We start from the raw sequence: 19024 nt of genomic DNA on the forward strand, positions 1-19024 counted from the left end.
TTTGTTTTTACTCGAATTAGCTCGCACGTTTCGCTCTTTTTCTTTTTGTTTCGAATTTCGTATACAGGATGTCTCTGGATTCTGGTGTTCGAGCGCTCGTGTTCAGGCAGGACTCATGAATCTGGGTGGAAGGATCTTCTGCAAAATTATCACGCTGATTTTAGGGATATTAACGAAAAGAAATTGGCCAATCGATACGCGCGATGCAGCACCGGGCGGGAATTGCGTCGGAATTACGAGACACGAGGATCCACGGAGGATCGCTCTTCCAGCTTCTATTCACTTCGATCGTGTAACTTCGCCGACACGACGACGAAGTAACGGCGCATTCGCGGGGAATTCACGAGGCAGCGGTCGATCGGTACCGGTCGGCCGAAACGCTGACAATAACTCGCGCCTTTCGCGTACGAGCGGCGCAGCGATTCCAGGCGAGCTTCCAACCAGGAAACGATTCGGCCTGTCCAAGTCGTATGTTTGTTTTGGAACAGCCGCAATGTGCCCTCCACCCCCGCCGCTGCCATCGTATAGCCAACCCCTACGGCCGTGGTGGTAGGTAGCGTCGCCGCTATCTCCCACCGCCACCCATCGTCCATCCGATATGTGCCCCCACACCCCTGGCCTGGCGGCGGCGGCGGCGGCGGCGGTGGCACCGGTGAAAGAGCACCCTTTCGGGGTTTGTGATGCGTGCAGATGGTCGTGCACAGGGAAATCACGCGTGGCTGCGCACAACTGCACGGCTACACCGAATGCAAAACGTTCGGCCGACCGACGCCAATTAGGCCAATGACGCTTCGTGCCACCTATGATAATGGTAACGCTCGTTGGCCGATGCAACCTGTACGTAACCGGCAATGAGATGCCAAAGGGGTGCAACCGGAAGCGCGCGGTTGTTGCCGGCTGCAAATCGTGTGAAACGTTACGTCCTAAACGTATCGCGAAAAATATCATCGCCCATTGCGAGTCTAATCAGTCGGATTCGAATGCGCGTCGGGAGAGCGAATTAGAAATTCGCGAGCAGTCATTTCGCATCACTGATCATCTCTCGATGCTCTCAATGAAGATGACGAGGCGACGAGACTCGGCAAATACACCTGTGATCATATCCTTGTTTTTTAACAGTTTCAATGAGGAACGTGTGCTTCATAATTATATTTAATGTGATATCACTAGTACTTTTTCTAAATAGGAAATCTACGTGAGAGATTTCTCTTTTGTCTTACCACCAATTAGTTTTGCTTCTGTACTGATATCGTGCAACATAGAAATAGAAAAATAATGTAAACAAAGAAACCATGAGACTCATATAGATCACAAAATTATTAGCCAAAACTTATATGAATTGTATATAAATTTGTATTTGGCTTATATGAATAAAAATTTCATTCATAAAAATTTCAAGTTGACTTGTAATAATGTGTGTAATAATTTATATTCTCTTTCATTTAACATATGAAGAGATAAATATTTTTTTATCGTTAGAGATTTTTTATATGCTCATAATTAATATTACAATCAATGACTTACTGTTACGTTGCATTTTTTACATTATTAATTATTAAATTTATTAAATTATTAAATTAAATTAAGTATTAAATAAACAATATTCTTAATATGGATTTGCTCTTTTTAACAATTTTAATTATAACTTATACAAGTGTACTTTGCCAACAATAGAGAAAATTAATAAGCGATTTGAAAATTCACTAGAAGCGTATTTAAAATTTTTTTATTAAACTACTCGTTCAGCACTTTCCGTTAAACATGATCTATTTCATTCTTTATATCAAGGAATAATATTTATAGATATATAGCCTGCAATTTTCGCTCTCATTCTCGTTATATATCCCAAGGTACTCTAATTTGTAATCTTGGAGGCTTTAAATGCACATATGCGTGTATTTATATTTATATTTATAGATATTATAAAGAATATATTTTATTGTGCGAGACAGTCAACAGATGTTTAACGGAAGCGCCTCCAAAAATGCTTTTTTCGAGCGACTTTATAAGTTCGGAAGCATAAAACTTCTCGAAACATACATGGAATGTGCGCCGTGGGCAAAGGGATAAGCGTTATATGAAAATACTTTAAAGCACAGCTCTTTATTGGGTCACGTATTTCGTGCTGTGTTCAAAATGCAGTTATCTACACAACCTTTATCCGCTTTACATCGTGCAGATTTATACAAACGGAGAGAGAGAGAGAGAAAGAGAGAGAGAGAGAGAGAGAGAGAGAGAGAGAGAGAGAGAGAGAGAGAGAGAGAGAGAGAGAGAGAGAGAGAGAGGGCGTGTTTACATTATATGAGATATTAAATTCCCTCCTCACTTACGTCGTGTGGTTTAAGGATAAAGAAAGCTAGATGAAACGCAAACAACAATTTTATCACGTCGCGGCCACGGTATATCGCGCGAAATAAATCGAATGTTCAAACGAGAGAAAACTGCTTAAATATAAAATGCGGTACGTGGGTTTTAGCGCCATTGGTGTAACATTGTTAATGCGACGCAAGGCTTTTATAAAATCTAACTGCGAACGGTATTATTATTATAGATTGACCGAGCGCGCTCGGCTTTGTTTTATTCCAGCAATACCGATCGAGATGGCAAAAGTAAATCGCCTTACCTGTATGCAGCGACATATTAAATAGAATTGCATTTAACTGGCATATACAATATATCAACCTGTTGCACACTATGAGTTTTCACACCACGCTCATCTGCTTCATATTTTCGCTTAGCATAACAGAAATATTGTAATTTATCGAGCCCGATATTTGTCCGCTTGAGGAAAAGTTTGATCCCCGTTTGAAAAACGCGAGTATCGAAAATACACCAGCCGGCTTAAATTCATTATATCGCTTTCACATGCGCATTTTAAAATACGAGCTCGCGTAACTCGTGTCACATACAGACGAACGTTCGCGTCAGCGCGCGAGAAAGTACTCGATGTTTGTCCTAACAAATTGCATCGCGCTTTAATATGTTCCACAAATACGCGGAGAAAAATCTCGATGCAACAACGTGTTGTTGCAGGCCTTGAAGAAGATATTAAATGACGCGAAGGAGGGCTGCATATATCTCAACTTAGGCACAAACTTAAGAAGCAATCGCCTGCCCATCAACAGGTGCAACATGTTTCTAAAAACTTTCGTGGGCTTACCTTGCGAGCTATTGTGGAAGTTCGAGTCTGATCAACTCGCGAACAAGCCCGATAACGTGGTGATAAGGAAATGGTTGCCGCAGCAGGAGGTTCTACGTTCGTAGCTCTCTTCCGTCGGGCTCGAACTTCTCCTAAAATCTCCAGAGGATACACTGTGCTGGAGAGATCCGGTCGTGACGAGAGATTCTTCAGAGTCGATTGACGATTCGACAATTCGGCCCTTGAAGGATCGTCATTGAGACCTGAGCTATTTATTCTCAAACACCTTCTCTCTCTCCCGCGTACAATCCTTGTAGATGAAATTGTATCAAACTCGGACGTTTACGGAGATGTGTAAAATAATGATAAAAGTTCATCGCGAGGAATAACGTCTTGTAAAGATCGATTTAATTAGCGCATTCGAACGTACAACTGTTCGTCTACTAAGGAGAGATTCATAGCACCAACGAGATAATAATAGACAGCGCTGCGTCTGTGATTGGTTTTCCTGTAACCATCGACCATACTTTTAATACGAACAAACTACAGACGTTTGGGAACGGCAAAGGTCTCGAGTTGATACCAACGAGAAGGAATTCAAGGAAGCTGTACTCGAGGTCATAACAAATTCCAGGTAAACGCGCTCTATTTATTTCTTCTACAAGATCGCGTCTCCGCGTATCGGTTTTAATTCTTGGCGTGTACCTCCCTTCAACGGAAAACATATCACTAGCGCTACTTCAGAATTGATCTGGAACTGAAAAGCCGCCATTACGGAGAAAGAGATAGCTCTCTATTTTCGGGCTTGACAAAAGACTTTCAATGGTAGCGTCGCGACGCAGCGTCTCACGAGCATACAGGGTTAATCCTTTTGCTCGCCGTTCTTTGTCCTCACATACAAAGAAAACATGCTGAAGCTGCGGGACTTGCTTCGAGATTTGCCGCACAAGGCGATGGATAACGTCGTCTGCTGGATCGAACGCGTGATACGCCACAAAGGGCCGCCGCATCTTCGCAACAAGTCGCGAGGTACACCTTGGTACCAAGACCGAATGTCGGACGTGATGGCGATTGCGTTCGGGAGAATCGGCATGTGTTACTGTGGCGATTACTCGTTGCAGAGAGCTTTCGGCCCGAGCCAGGATCAGTATAAGTGTCTGTGAAGTTAGCGCGACGTTTTAAAAATTATTAAAAAGCAATGTTAGTTCCAGTAGCATTTTTCATAGTTCTACAGTTCCTGATAAAAATAAAAGAAGGTTCCGTATTCTTAATACTAAAAAATCGAAATTGAAAAAATGTCGTGCTAACTTCACGTTCCAGCACGACACAGTCTCCTCTAAAGTACAAGAAGCCAGTGAATAATACGCTTTTTGACAAAAGTTTCCCGTTAGTTCTAGGCTAGTTCTATACGTATGAAGCATTTCAGAACAAAATTCCAACAATTAACAATTCTGTACAATTTTAAATATCGGCCGTCAGCACAACACTCGGTGAAAATGTGTCGTGCCGCCGACTTACTGCACTTCTGACGGTAGTTCTAGCTTGTTCTACTCGAGTTCCATACAATTCAATCATGCGCAGTCATTGTTCCGCCGTGAAACTATTTTTAAAATTATTTTAACTTTTGGCGCCAGCACGACACTCGGTGAAAATATATCGTTTCAACAAGCAGTTACGCACGTAGCACTGCATGTAGATTCAATTAGCTCTCCGACTTTTATTAACAATGATTCGTCCAAATGATTGCATCTCACGTGCTTCCGTCACCACGATCGTTCGCGTGCTGACACTTTCATAATAAAATAGCGAGCTTTTGATAACGCCCGATCAATGTCAAACGACGAACTAATATAAACCGATATATTCGAATTGCAATACAATTGCGCAGATTGCGAAACGTCCGTATGACTCGCAAAATCGAGTCTCTTTTTTTGTTTCATGTTGCCGACTCGCATTGCCTCGGGGACGATATTTCTCTTTTTCTCTTCGGCGCGATAAAACCGCCGATTTTTCGTTCTCAATTTGGCGCAGACGCGACGATATTTAAAACAATTTCATCTCTCTTTGCGGCATACATTAATTCTCGGCAAGAAAATATAGCAGAGGAAGATGGAGAGAGAGAGAGAGAGAGAGAGAGACTATGTTCGAAGATACTAAAAATAACGTATAATCACACTGCAATATTATTTCCTCCATATCAAGACCTTGTGAATTAAAAAACACATAGAACACTGAAAGAAGTTTGCTCTTTCGTAACTTTTGATACTCATCATGTATCCACTGCGGCTTTAGTGCACATAGAAAGTACCAATAAACCGCTTTTACAGAAACGATAAACGTAATTTCTTCACTTTGGCCATTGAGAGAAGTATCTGGTGCACAATCTTGCAATCGTACAAATACAATAACAAAAAAATGCAATAATTCAGATCATGATATCACGTAACAAATGCAACTCCGTGCGAAAATAATTTTTTTTTTTTTTATAAATGCATCCTGTCAAAAGTCTTCACGAGCTGCCCCGAAATATAATATGCTGATTTCAGTGCAAATATACATTTAATTTCGCAATAAAACTCCGCGAATATCGTCCCTTTTCAGCGGGCTCTCGTTCACACTATATTTCTGTGTTCTCTATATTCAAAATATTCGCGGCAAAAAAAAAACTGTTCGCTGTTCCTGCCGGCACGTTCGTTTCGATGGCGGCGGCAGCGGCGACGGCGCGGCGGTGGCGGCGGCGGGACGAGTGTAGGCGTACGTTTCAATAGCAATGAGCCGCGAAATTGCTTTACGCAATCGGCCATTATTTGCTTGAAAATTTTGACGCGTATCCGAGAACGAGTCGCCGTTTGATATGATACGAATATTATTCAATGTGCATCGCCGAGCGCGTTTGATTGCGCCGATCGCGCAATTATCGATGGTTCCGCCGGCCCTTTCGCCGTGTAATAAAACGCGACCGCATGTGCACGCACACGCGGCCCGCGCGCGTATTTACGGCAGGCTGAGCGCACGGCTGCTGCGCTCGCATCTCCGCACGTAAGCCCGAAGGAGCGGATGGAACGTGCCGCGGAGGAAAAATATAAAAAAGAAAGAGAAACGAGGAGAAACGTCTGTAACAAACGATATCACGCGAATGACGCTTTGTTAACTGCACGGCCCCGTCCACGGAGACTGAAAAGCGTCCGGAAACATCGGGAATGATTAAACGTCGATTTGACAGGCTCTCAGGCGAGATACTTGAAAGTCACCGCTCTCAGATTTATTTCAGGCGCGTCATCAAAACACTTTAGTCCCTGCTATTACCGGCGATAATTTATCATTGTAAGCGCGTTCCCGTCGCTATTTCGATACCTGCAAGCGGGCAAATTTTTACGCGCCGCGGAAGGAGATTGATTCATGCCGAGTGTCTTGTACATAGCGCCAAGATGGCCACGAAAACGCCTCCTGTCAGATGCACGGCAGAGGGAGAGGAGAATTTGTCATTTATCGTTATCGAAATCTGCATGTACTTGCATCCCGAAGTAGAGAGGAACACAGCAACATTGCGAGTCGTGCGCGACGCACGGCGAAGGCCTTCGCTCCCCTTCGCGTATCCCCCTCTTTATCGAACTTGGCGTTGGCGAGCACCTCCGCCAAGTTCGAGGTCTATGTTACGAGGAAGAGAAAGTACAGACGCGGAGAATGTGTAAGGGAACAGCGCGGTCGGGCTGAAAGGGGCGAATACCTTTTAGTAGCTTAGAGATTACACTTGAGGACGAGCTATAGTAGTAATGCAAAGGTGAGTCTCTCGCAGGCGCAAGCCGCTCATTCCCACGAAGGATTCGACTGAACTTATAATACTACCTACGATGTGGGATCGGTTGCGGCACACTTCGAGACCGCGCCACCGTTCCATTGACACCGTCTCGTCGGGTCCTCGTCACATCGCCTCCCCCCAGCTCCCCTTCTCTCATCCCCTTGCCGTCACGCTCGACGCATTCATAATTCAATATCAAATGTCTCTCATTGAGCTCTCCGGAGCCTGCGAAATTACACGCGGATCCGATTTATTGCCGCTGGACGAGAGGCTCACTCATCCTTATTGATTATGGAATAGGAAGACAATTGAGCCCGGATTGAGAGACGTAATAAGGATAAACGTAAATAAATTAAACGAGTCCCGACGGTGCAATAAGGGTGCACGGTTTAATGTTGCACGGTAATTCGAGCGGTGTCGCGGACCGCGGGCCGTTTAATCGAGAAGACAGATTGGCTGCCTTCTCAAAGGACACGCTTTTTCGTCACTCACGAGCGGTCGAAATGAAAATCAGCCGGATCTCTTTCTTGCTTGTAGTGGATCGGCCGGGTCGCGAAATCCTCGACAGCCGGCGAACTCGCGGGATGAGACTTGTCATTTAATGCGAGAGACTCTTTGAATAGCAATATCCATTATCGCGGAATTACACTCGAACGGACACCTCGTTTCATCGTGATCGGATTAGGCTTTATAGGGGCGAGGCGCGACGAGGATGGGAGAGAGGAAGGAAGGTATAGTGAGTGGGTCGCGTGAAAAAGGAAGCGGGAAATTTCTCAAAGCGACGAGTATCGTATCATGGAAGATGCGAGAAAAAGAGAGAGAGAGAGAGAGAGAGAGAGAGAGAGAGAGAGAGAGAGAGAGGTATCGCTTTAATCTGCCGCGGGGAAATCTTGTAAATAATCGAAGCAATTACCTGGCTCGGTGGCACGAAGACGACGATCCTGCAGAGAGACCGACGCGACTTTTTTTACACGAGGCGCACAGCGGTGAATGAAGAGAGCAGGACGTCTTCTGATGTTGTTAAACAGCACGACGGATAGATCGGCAATGTTTGTCACGCGGTCGCGAAATAAACGTTGCGTGACTCCGCGAAGGGTCGAACGAGCGTCAACTAGAGCGAGAGCGCGCGGGCAAGCGTAATTATACGAATTCTTTCCCCGCTTGAGTCGGCAGGATTCGCCTTCCGAATTGTTCGGGAACTCTGTGATTTGCCGCGCAATTCGCTCGGAGAGAGACACACCTCTACGCCGCGCGCGAAGACGCGCTCGGGCGAGACTCGCGTGAAGTATTAAACCAAATTCTAATTACATCGCGACGCGCGTCATAATTTACTTACATCGAACTTCCCCTTCCTCCCCGCCCCCCACCGCGATCGCGACGCGCTCGCGAATACCCGACGAGGACGTGTATACACCCGCTCGCATTATTAACAATGTCTCTCCGCCGTCTCTTTGCTGTTCTCACAGTCCCTCTTCCCAGACAGTGTCGCGCGTATTCACGCGCAACAATCCCGGATCGTGTAATGTGCCGACGAAAGCTTTCCCTGCATGAATACCCAAGTATGCAAATGTCTCCATGGCGTTAGACGTTTCTCCTCGCCTTCGAGCGGCGGTTGAGAGTTCTCGCTGTCGGTGCACTCCTTAACGCCGGCGCGAGTCGCGTTACTCGTTACCTGTTTGTGCATTGCGCGCTAACCGCACCCGACGGAGGAAAAAGAGACATGACGACATGTTCCCTCGAACATAAGTCATTCTCCACCTAATTGAGTGGTTAATGAGTGGTTAATGCCGATAATCGCAGTCGACCGATCACCTGGATAATCACGAGCAATTATACGACAGCTGTTTCAAACATAATTAAAATAATTACGTAATTACGTAACATCGTAGCTGATGTCAAATCCGTTACCGGTTATTGTTTTCTTTTCTTTCCTTATTTTTGTGCACACGCTGGAAGACCAAAGTCCGCTTCTTTACTTTTCAATTATTGCGCGAGAATATAATATATGAGACAACAATAACAAGAATAACAACCGCATCATCCGCATCATCTGCTGTAAGAATTGTAGAATCAGGATGTTTTACGAGCTCCCTCCAGCTCGTTGGCACGTGCGTGCCATGACACCATGACACAGGTAAGAAGCGACCTTGGCGAGAGACTCGGCCATTAGGGCCGTACGATTAACGAGCAATGTCATGTGCCAGGAATGACGAGCCAAGACAAATATCGGACGCAGCGGCCACCTGACAAGTCGCAAGGAGGACAGACGCAACGTCGCAAGCAGCAGGTATGCGCACGTGTGAGCACGCGCACGTGTATCGCGCGGACGCTTTGATTCTTGCGGTATTTACGTTGGCCGAGCTCTTTCTCTCTGTCGCTCGGTCGGTCGCGACGACGCAAGAGTGAGGTGGCGCATACCTGGAGGAGGCGCCGCGCCGGCGGAGGACGCGCTGGGGAGAGGCGGCGGAAACGCATCCTGGGAATCGGGAGTGCCATTGACGGTAGTCGCGGCACGTATCGCAGGATAAAGAAGAGGAACGGACCGTCGTCGTGCGGCACGGCGACGTGTGCGCTCGTGTGAACACGCGTCCTCCTCGTCCTCTTCGTCGTCTTCGTTCTCGCACGCCGCACGTGGACCGGGCCGAAATCAACGACAATAGGGAAGCGCGCGGCATTCACGTTGCGCTCGGGGACGAGAAGAGCGGATAAGCAGCCATACTAACGAGACGATGCACCGAGGGATCACGTCCGGCGACGCGGCGATGGCGGCGGCGGCGGCGGCGGCGGCGGCAGCGGCGGCGGCGGCGGCGGCGGCCCGCTCCCGAAGAGAGACGCGCGCGACGCGATGCGACGCGACAAAGCGGGGTGAGTGGGTTTAGTCGGAAGGGTTGGGAAGAAAAAAGGCTTGGTGTGTGTAGAGGGAGCGGCCCGGTTGGAGAAATCGCAGCACACCGGAGGCGCCGCGATTCGCCTCCTCGATAAAGTAAATAAGAACGTACCGACACGTACGTCGCGTGTACGTGCGAGGCAATAACGGGCCCGCGCGCGTCTGCCAACGAATATTTTCTATTGTATTCACCTTCTGTTAGCTCTTCAACTTCCTCCCGTCGCTTCTCCTCTTTGTCCGCCGCGAGAGCGCCAGCGCGAGAGTGAGCGCGTCGCCGCCGCTTCATCAACATCGATTCCGCGAGCCGCCCGTATTACACAGCGAGTGCACGACGGCTCTACGTGCGCCGATACGTTCCTCTGTCCGCCGCTCTGAGAGAGCGGAGACTTTTTCGAATTTCCACGGCTGGAATACAACGGGACGTTGTCGGGTAACGACGTCCTTATTTTCTGATCAGGCCGAGCTCACTGAGGTTTTCAGAATCTCGCCCATGGAACTTTTTTATCGGCCGATTGCCGCAGGAAAAATAGGGACGATTATTCTTTGTGTATTTTCACGCTAGACGCAGTTTTGTAGTGGTACAATTTTTCCCTCGAATGATGGAGATGTAAACAGCAGTCATTGCGGCAACTGCGCTATCTCCTTTTTCCCTACACGTTGAGAACGTTGTTCGAGATATTCGACGAGGAGGGAAAGAGGCGCTTTTAGAATTCGTTCGCGATGATTCGTCATCGACACTTTGCCGGGTAGCCGCGTGCGACGGAGACGTCAGGGATGCGGAACAGCCGGTCCGGAACTGCTATCGAATTCTTGGCTTATGAAGGACCCGTACAGCCCAAGATCTTGGAGTCCAGAATCTCAAGGGTCCCGTTCCAGGCTTTCGCTCACAGCCACGATCTCGCGGAGCATCGTAGTCCAAATTGGTTCGAAGTGATCCATGGAAGGTCGTACCGCTCGCGCCTCAACCGTTTCGGATTCCTCGGACGTTCGAGATCACGTTGACTATGCAATTTTGCGGTCTCATACCGGCGAGAGCGCGGGAACCGGAAGCACTCGTCGAAGTCTCCGGATATTCGTATATATTTCACGCGAGGATTCCGCCGCGTAATATCGGCCGGTCGCCCCGCCGCGCCGCGCCGCGGCCGTCGACTCGTTCTGCATTTTTCTCCCTTTCTGCGATTGTCCCAGTGAATTATCGCGCGATCTCCGCGGAAGAGAGAGAGAGAGAGAGAGAGAGAGAGAGAGAGAGAGAGAGAGAGAGCTCGTTTGCGAATGAACGAAGCGAACCGCGTTTTCGCTTCTTGCGAATCAGAGATCGCCTCCGACTGAAACGATCTGGCTCGTTCATCGTCGCGCTAATTCGATCGAACATTTTTCCAACGTGTTGAGATCATGTCAAGTAAATATTTCAAGCGAACGCATATATATAATTCTTCACGCACATCCTCTGCTCCCCTCAGAAGACTCTCGTCCTCGATCGTTCCTCTTGCTCGAATACGTTTCTCGTGCGCGCTTTTCAGCGGAACTCAGTGAACTCGAGTAAAACTTGAGTTTCGATTGGCCTCGCGAGCGGAAACAAAGGCAATTCGCGAGCAGTCTTTTAAGCAGGTATTATCCCGTAATGTGGACGTCGCACGTGTACAAACAGTCGCGGAAGCGAGTGGTGCGCTTTGACGTAAAGCCGTGTATGACACATTAATAACGCCGGCAAACAAGGGGGTAAGCTAATTGTCTCGGCGCCGACGTTCAGCCGAGCGAACGCGTGCACCCCCGCACTCGATTGCGAGCGCACTCGCCGGCACGCTGACGATCGGTAATTAGTCTCAGTGTGGCCGCGACATAAATAATAAAACGGCCGCGGGTGGATCGTAAGCGTGAAATATGATCGGCTGCGGCGCGGCTCGCGCGATCTTTACACGGCTTTACGCGGCGGCGCGTAATCGCGCAGGCACGACCTGGCGATGTGTGCGAGCCCGCCAAGGTACTATAAAGCCTTCGTTTACCTTCGTGTCCTGTGTGACAGGCATAAACGAGGCAAACCGCCACGTGGCGGTCGACCGGGCGAAAGCAATGAAAACCGCCGCCGCCGCCATCCGCGGATCGTAGGTAAGCGGCGGATAGGGCATGGTGAACGGAAGTAATCCCCGTGGCGCCATAAACGCGAGCGTACATCACCCGCGTGGATAACGTCCGGCGGAGGATCGCCTCCACCCGTTACGCGCGCGCCAACTCTTTTACGAGATTTTGCTCCGTAAAGTATACCAGACGGCCGCGGAAGGACGAGAGAAGGCGGCGAGGCAGAAGTTCTCCTCTCCTCTCCTCCTCCTCCTCCTCCTTCTCCTCCTCCTCCTCCTCCTCCTCCTCCTCCTCCTCCTCCTCCTCCTCCTCCTCCTCCTTTTCCTCCTCGGCCTTGAGAATGCGTTCCTTCGCGGGTGGAAAATAAGACAACCGTTGTTTGCGTAAGCGACGTAGCCTAATCGATCGCAACTCGATCTTCCGATTTTTCGCGACCGAGATGTGTACATTTTCTTTTAATGCGCGTTTTATTAACAAATCTCTGCGTAATCTCGATAAATTCTTAATAACACAGTCGCAACGTGGAATTTTATGTTTTACGCCACGTAGTCGAGGCGGCAGCGATGAAGAATATCGCTCGACACTTCTAATGACATTTATGGCGATATGTCGATGATGCTGTTCGCGAGGAATTTCAGACAACAATTGCGGGATATTAGCGGGGACTAATTGCGTCGTAACTCTAGCATCGATGGTCGCGTAATCCCGCAATACCGGACTGTAAATAATATGTCTTTTTCTCTTCTCTCTTTCTCTCTCTCTTTAACGTGACAGCAAATGAGGATGTATATTACAGGATGTGGAGGTGGAGGAACGGAAAAATGCAAAGCGACTTATAAGGCAGGCGCGTTATATTGTGATAAAAAAGAAACGCGTCAATGGTGCTGAGATAATTGAATTGATCTCCATCCATCCATCGGATCGAAAATTGAATTCACCGAAATGATGACGGTTTCAATCCCCGAGCCCCGTTGCCACGTGAATTGGACGCGTTGACATCTCCGATCCATCCCTTGATTCATCACAAAAACTTCAGGAAGAAAAGCAAAGGGAGTCGCGTCGCGTCTGCGAAACGCAACGCACGTGCGTTGCAATCGAGACAACATGTTTTTCCTTGTCTCCACGCCGACCAAACGGGTTTTATAATCGAACTGCCGATTCGCGTAGGCAGTCATTCGCCGAATCATTGCACAGAACTGCTTGATATTAACGTGCAGCAATCCAGTGCCGACATTGAAAGCGTGATTTGATCAATCATACGGAAATGCTAATATATCATTCTGCTTATTCTTATTTCTTGATCGATTTTTATCAAGGAATATTGACTCGATCTTGCTATGATCACGACGGTGTAATATTTAGATTCATAAGTTAACCCTCTATGGGCCGAATTTTTGTTTTAAATATAAAAAAATTTATGGAATGGAAAATCAACAATTATAAACATATATATGCAGATTTGCCAGTTTAAACAATTTATATTGTTATTATTGTTATTATTATTATTATTGTTATTATTGTTATTATTGTTATTATTCTTATTTATATTGTTATTGGTTATCTCAGAGACATTATATAATTAAGACGTATACGTCATCTTGTGAAGAAAACTAAAATTATTTGGTAAAATGTCGATATATTAGCATGTGACCTGAAAGTTACACGGGCCCATAAAGGGTTAATATTGCACACAATTGTCATTAGGCCCTGAAAGAGTAGGAGTGAGGAACAGAGAGGAGGAGAGGAAATGGATTAGAGAGAAGCGAGATCCTGTGTAAAAATACAGGAGCAAGCAAGCAAGAGAAAGGGAATTAAGAAGGTTATTGAACAGACTCCTCCTCGACGATCAGCGGCAGTCGCTTCGTGGACTCAGAAGCGAGCAGCCGCGATAGCCACTAAGAATCACTAATCGGCCGCTCAAGATCGCGATTACATCACGATCTCCCGAGAACAGGACTGATCGACGCGCGGGTGGACGGATCAACGTTGGCGCTTCCTCCTGAATCATCGCGCGAGACTGCAACTCACTCGAGTCTCGGAAGTAGCTTATCCACTCTCGTTCGCTCGCTCATGCAAGGACGACGATGAAATTACTCGCCGTGGCTTCCTGAAGAACGAGACTTGTCTGCAAATTGAAGCGCGAGAAGAACTCGGTCGGCCATGATATCGACCGTGATCTTGAACGCGTTGCGGCTGTCACTGCTCCTGATGATCGCTGGTGTTTCCATCACGGACGAAGAACACATTTTCAGGATCGTCCGACGTGGAGGTGTCCGCCGACAGCTACCGCCGTATGACAGCGGCAATGAGAGCTCCGCATTGTTAACTGGAGAGCTCGAGTTGCTCCAGCCGACGATCGACGCGATCCGCGACGATACTTGCAGAAGCGAATGCCGGTCCGTTTTGGCAGGTCTACACAACCTGACCGGATGGGCGGTGAAGTTTTACGACGCTAGCGCGAAAATTCCGACGGGTGTGCTAGCGGGTTCCGTTTATCAGTTGGGCAACTTCGACGAGTGCCTGGACCTGGGTCTCGACGACGGTGCACCGGCGGGTATTCGCGGGCGATACTGCCTGAGCGAAGTCGACGTCCAAGTGCCCGAGATTTATCTCGGTAAGAACGGTTCTATATGGGAGGCTTTCAGAAGCGCCGAGGAACGGTATCGGGAACCGATAAGGAAATTGTACTGGGCTATCTGCTTGCCGGCCGGATGCGCGGCGGAGGATATCGAGGAGGTCGCTCAGAGGATTCTGGACGCGGCCTTCAGCGACTCTCGTCTGAAGCTGACGGTCGCGACGTCCGAGACGTCGTGTTACAAGGACGAATTCGAGGCCGTCGGTACGCTGGATATTGTTTACATGTGAGTTATGAATATGCTTGTCTTCCTTCTCTCTCTTGTTCTCTTATAGATGTTAATCGCCGATAAATGTTACAACACATTTTGTAAATGTCAAATGTCTCGATGCATGTAAAGGCAAACGCGCTGTTGCAGAAGGGGCTTGTTTACAACCATTTACAATTCATAGCAATCGATGGAAATATCCAAGTATATATTACTTGTGGAAATATTTAGTTGTGTGACGTGCGAAAGTAAAGTGAATAATGAAATGAATGACACGACAGAGGGAAGGAGAACGGTAACAGTTTTGTCCGTAAATTGTGATACAACTGTGATAAAGAGAAGTTTACAGGCCATTCAGCCAAACTATATTTGCTATTCAGTGAAACCATCGGATATTTTTCCACGACTCTCTCGATTAACAAAGTCCACGGTCGTTGAGAGCCCTCTTGTCAGACCTCGCGCTAGTTGTTAATTTTATCAGCAAAATCGTTTATGAATTGTCTCGGTTCGAAATGTAAAGTTATGTGCATATATAAGAAATTATTAAGTAGCGAACGCGTTATCCTCAACATAAATGTGCGAAAGTGTGCAATGTACGAGAAGTTCATTAAATAAATTCAATGCCTGATTTCGTCTAACAGGAATGTAACAATATTGTAATTTCTGTTCTGTCTATATCGTACAGATGCGTGATCCTGTCTATAGTTTTAATAGTCCTCGGTGGCACCATGTTTCATGCCGTCTGCTTAAGAAACAAAGATAAAATACCGGACGGAATCTTGCCCACCATTCTGATTTCATTCTCTCTAATATGGAATCTGAAGAAACTTTTCAGCCCCTCGCGCGTCGACAACTTATATATCGACTGTGTCGCCGGTATAAAATTTCTCTCAATGATATTCATCGTCGCCGGGCACGCGCTCGTATTCATCATGAGTGGTCCACTGTTAGATAAAAAGTTTTACGACAAGGTATTAACTCAAACCCTCGTTTCGTACTTTCGAAAAGCGACTATTGTCCCCTTAATAAGGAAGAACGTTGTCTTACAGGCGATAAGCAGGATCGAGAATTCTGTATTCACCAATAATGCTCTGCTGGTCGACACGTTTCTTCTGTTGAGCGGTTTTCTCCTCTGCAAAATACTTCTTCAAGAACTCGATAAGAAGAAATCGATTAATTTTCTTCTCTTATATGCCGTACGTTACATCAGGTTAGCATATGAAATGAATGCACCATGAGAGTAAACATGAAAGTAACATTGATATTCAAATTCCTCTTCCAATCTCCATTGATGTAACTTGCGTAACCTTTGAAAGAAAGGAACAGGAAATTTTTGAGTAAAAGAGAGTTACATCGTTTTCAGCAATGCATGTGCTCTCACGGCACCTGTACTTTTAAACGTGTTAATTGTTTTAACATACGTATAATTTCCTTCAACGCAGATTAACACCAGCCTACTTGGTAATAATAGGCCTGTATGCCACGTGGTTGACACAGCTGGATCGTGGTCCGCTTTGGTCTATGATGAGACGTGAGAAAGAGAAGTGTTTGGCTTCGTGGTGGACTAATCTTCTATACGTAAATAATTACGTCAGCACGGACAAAATAGTAAGTTCTCCGAAAAAAAATGTCGCCGCGAATTATAGATATTATTGATTTTCCTCAAAAGCAATTTATGCGGAATAAATGCGTTACATCATGCAATTGGCAAAATGATAAAAAGCAGAGAGAAAACAGTTCCGGAGTTATTATTTACGTGCTACTTAGCATTTATAATCGTCTATTTTTCCTCGCAATTATCTTCCGCTGTCTAGTGCATGTTCCAATCATGGTATCTCGCAGTGGATACTCAACTTTTCATATTAGCACCGGCAATCATATATCCTTTGTGGAGATGGCGCAAAATTGGAAAATGTTTGCTCATCGGTGTAACAGCGATTTTGATGGCAATACCGTTCGCGATAACGCTTCTCGACAATTTGGATCCAACATTGATGGTTTACTCGCGGTATGTTTCTCAGACAATCTCTAAATTAACAAGAAACGATTTCACAAATGCTCCTAGTTATAAATGTAATTTTCATTACAACTCTTATCGTAATCGTCGTTGGTGTAAAGAAATATTTATAAAATATGTTACACCTGTTAATATGATGGTCAATATGATGGATTTAAAACATATTTAGAAAATATGTTACACCTGTTAATTATTTTGCAGTAATACAAGACACTAAAGAGTTATATTTAACTTTGCATAGTGTGCGAATTTTAACGCTCGACCCTCTCGAGATAATTCGATGAAATATCTTTGCAGTGAAATTAAAGACACTGCAACCAATCACTTCTTCATGAACTCTTATATTAAAACCCACATGAGGGCAGAATCGTACTGCATTGGCCTTGTATGTGGCTACATCGCTTATCGGCTGCAAGCGGACAAACGTCAATTGTCGAAGGTATATTCAGCGCAAATTTTTTGCGAATATATTTCTCCGTTTCAACGCGGAAATCAGTATGAACGTCATATAAAATTAACAAAGTTTACCGTTAGGTGTATTAAATTCTTTCAACAGCCAAGTATAGCACGTGTTATTTTCGCGCTTGTATATACAATAAAATAGACAGCCGTGGTGTAAATTAGGTTCATTAAAATGTAAATTGCACGGCGCAGATAATTGTCAAATTCGGATGGTTATTTGCAACACTGTCGCTGCTGATATCGATGTTCTCCATCACCGTATTTTATACTGTAAGAAAGGACTTTACTGGAGTCGAGGCCGCCATATATGCACCTCTGCATCGATTTTTTTGGTGCACGGGTATTGGTTGGATTTTAATTGCATCTATTACTGATAACGCGGGTAGGTAGTCACTTTTCAAAGTCACTCTCAAAAATGGGATATAATTTGTATACATTGTGTACAATTAATTAATGATTAATAGATTCTCCAAGAACGATGTGTTATCTTTGATTGCAGGACCCATACGAGATTTTTTGAGACATAGAGTGTTTGTCGTTCTCAGCCGATTGACATATTCCGCGTATTTGGTAAATGGTCTTGTCGTGTTACACAGCACGGCGACCCTGCGAACGCCACAGTATCTAAATAATTTTCAATTAGTTAGTACAACTATCAAATTTAACGCGTGAGTATATAGTCGGTAAAATACAGATGTATTTTTTCTTTTAGTTACGCACGGTATTGTCGCAAATAATGCTTACTTTCGGTGGAGCCGTCATGCTGTCGACAATGTTCGAATCACCGATACTTCGTCTTGAGCAGATGTTTTTGCGAAAAGGTACATCATAATTACCAATGAAAAATAGTTGTAAACTGTACAGAAAAAATTATATTTCGGAAATAATGATAAACTTTTAGTAAATTTTTAATGAAAAATTGGAATAGGCTTCCTGTATTATAATCGACGATAGGATTAAAATAAAGTAGCAAGGTAAATATTAATTATTGAAAATCAAATTATTTTAATTATAACGATTCGATCAAATCATGCCGCATTTTTAAAAGCTACATAGATTTATTGATAATTTTATTATCAGTTTATTATAGGCACTGTATATTATTGTTTCATATATATGAACTCATTAAATTAAAATGTCATCGACTATTGTTGCAATTACGATACTAATTTTAACAAACTAGGACACTACAAGCGCGCGCTGCGCGCGCACCATTTTAGCTTATTTATATTAAAGTTTAGAACAAATATTATAAATCATAAAAATAATCCCTGTAGTGTAATATAAATTTAATAATATCCGACTTCAACATACGATATATTAAACTCATACAGTTTAAAATTTCATGATATATTTTCTGCATAATAACGCGTAACCGTATAACCAATGAATTTCGACGTTTAACATTTCTATTCCAGACCATCTTAAGTTCATCTTCAGATGCTATATGCATCGTTTTATTGGCTAAAAAGCATTTGAAGATGAATTCAAGACGGTCCTGAATATAAAAACTGACTCCCCTTTCACTCCTCCTCACTCCTCCCTTCCTCTCCTCTTTCCCTATCTATCTCTCCCCCCTCTCCCTGTCTCTCCCTGTCTCTCCCTGTCTCTCTCTTTCTCTCTCTCTCTCTCTCTCTCTCCCTCTCTCTCTCGCAATTAAACAATTAAATAAGCAATATATATGTATGTATGCAACATATATAATTTTTTCAGAGAAGCAAACACCGAAGCACAATCCCGATAAGAGAATTGATGCGTCCAACACTTAACGTAAGACGTGAGAAATAAAACGCTCGTCTGT

General features: G+C 45.3%; 2 protein-coding genes across 2 annotated transcripts; both read left to right on the plus strand.

The window, feature by feature from the left end:
* The first annotated feature begins 2600 nt into the window (after nucleotides 1–2600).
* LOC112589645 (UDP-glucuronosyltransferase 2B14-like) lies at nucleotides 2601–4302 on the plus strand. The gene is made up of 4 exons (XM_025303715.1): nucleotides 2601–2609; nucleotides 3034–3256; nucleotides 3555–3577; nucleotides 4057–4302. The coding sequence occupies exons 1-4, from the start codon at nucleotides 2601–2603 to the stop codon at nucleotides 4300–4302; spliced, it is 501 nt and encodes a 166-aa protein (XP_025159500.1).
* Nucleotides 4303–13560: 9258 nt separating this feature from the next.
* On the plus strand, nucleotides 13561–19022 carry LOC105191882 (nose resistant to fluoxetine protein 6). The gene is made up of 10 exons (XM_011155645.3): nucleotides 13561–14762; nucleotides 15430–15715; nucleotides 15794–15954; nucleotides 16187–16352; nucleotides 16559–16752; nucleotides 17059–17200; nucleotides 17416–17605; nucleotides 17723–17865; nucleotides 17936–18044; nucleotides 18937–19022. The coding sequence occupies exons 1-10, from the start codon at nucleotides 14062–14064 to the stop codon at nucleotides 18990–18992; spliced, it is 2148 nt and encodes a 715-aa protein (XP_011153947.1). The 5' UTR covers nucleotides 13561–14061; the 3' UTR covers nucleotides 18993–19022.
* The last annotated feature ends 2 nt before the right edge of the window (nucleotides 19023–19024 follow it).

Source organism: Harpegnathos saltator, unplaced genomic scaffold (assembly GCF_003227715.2).
Source record: "Harpegnathos saltator strain DR-91 unplaced genomic scaffold, Hsal_v8.6 scaffold562, whole genome shotgun sequence".
Taxonomy (NCBI): Eukaryota; Metazoa; Arthropoda; class Insecta; order Hymenoptera; family Formicidae; genus Harpegnathos; species Harpegnathos saltator.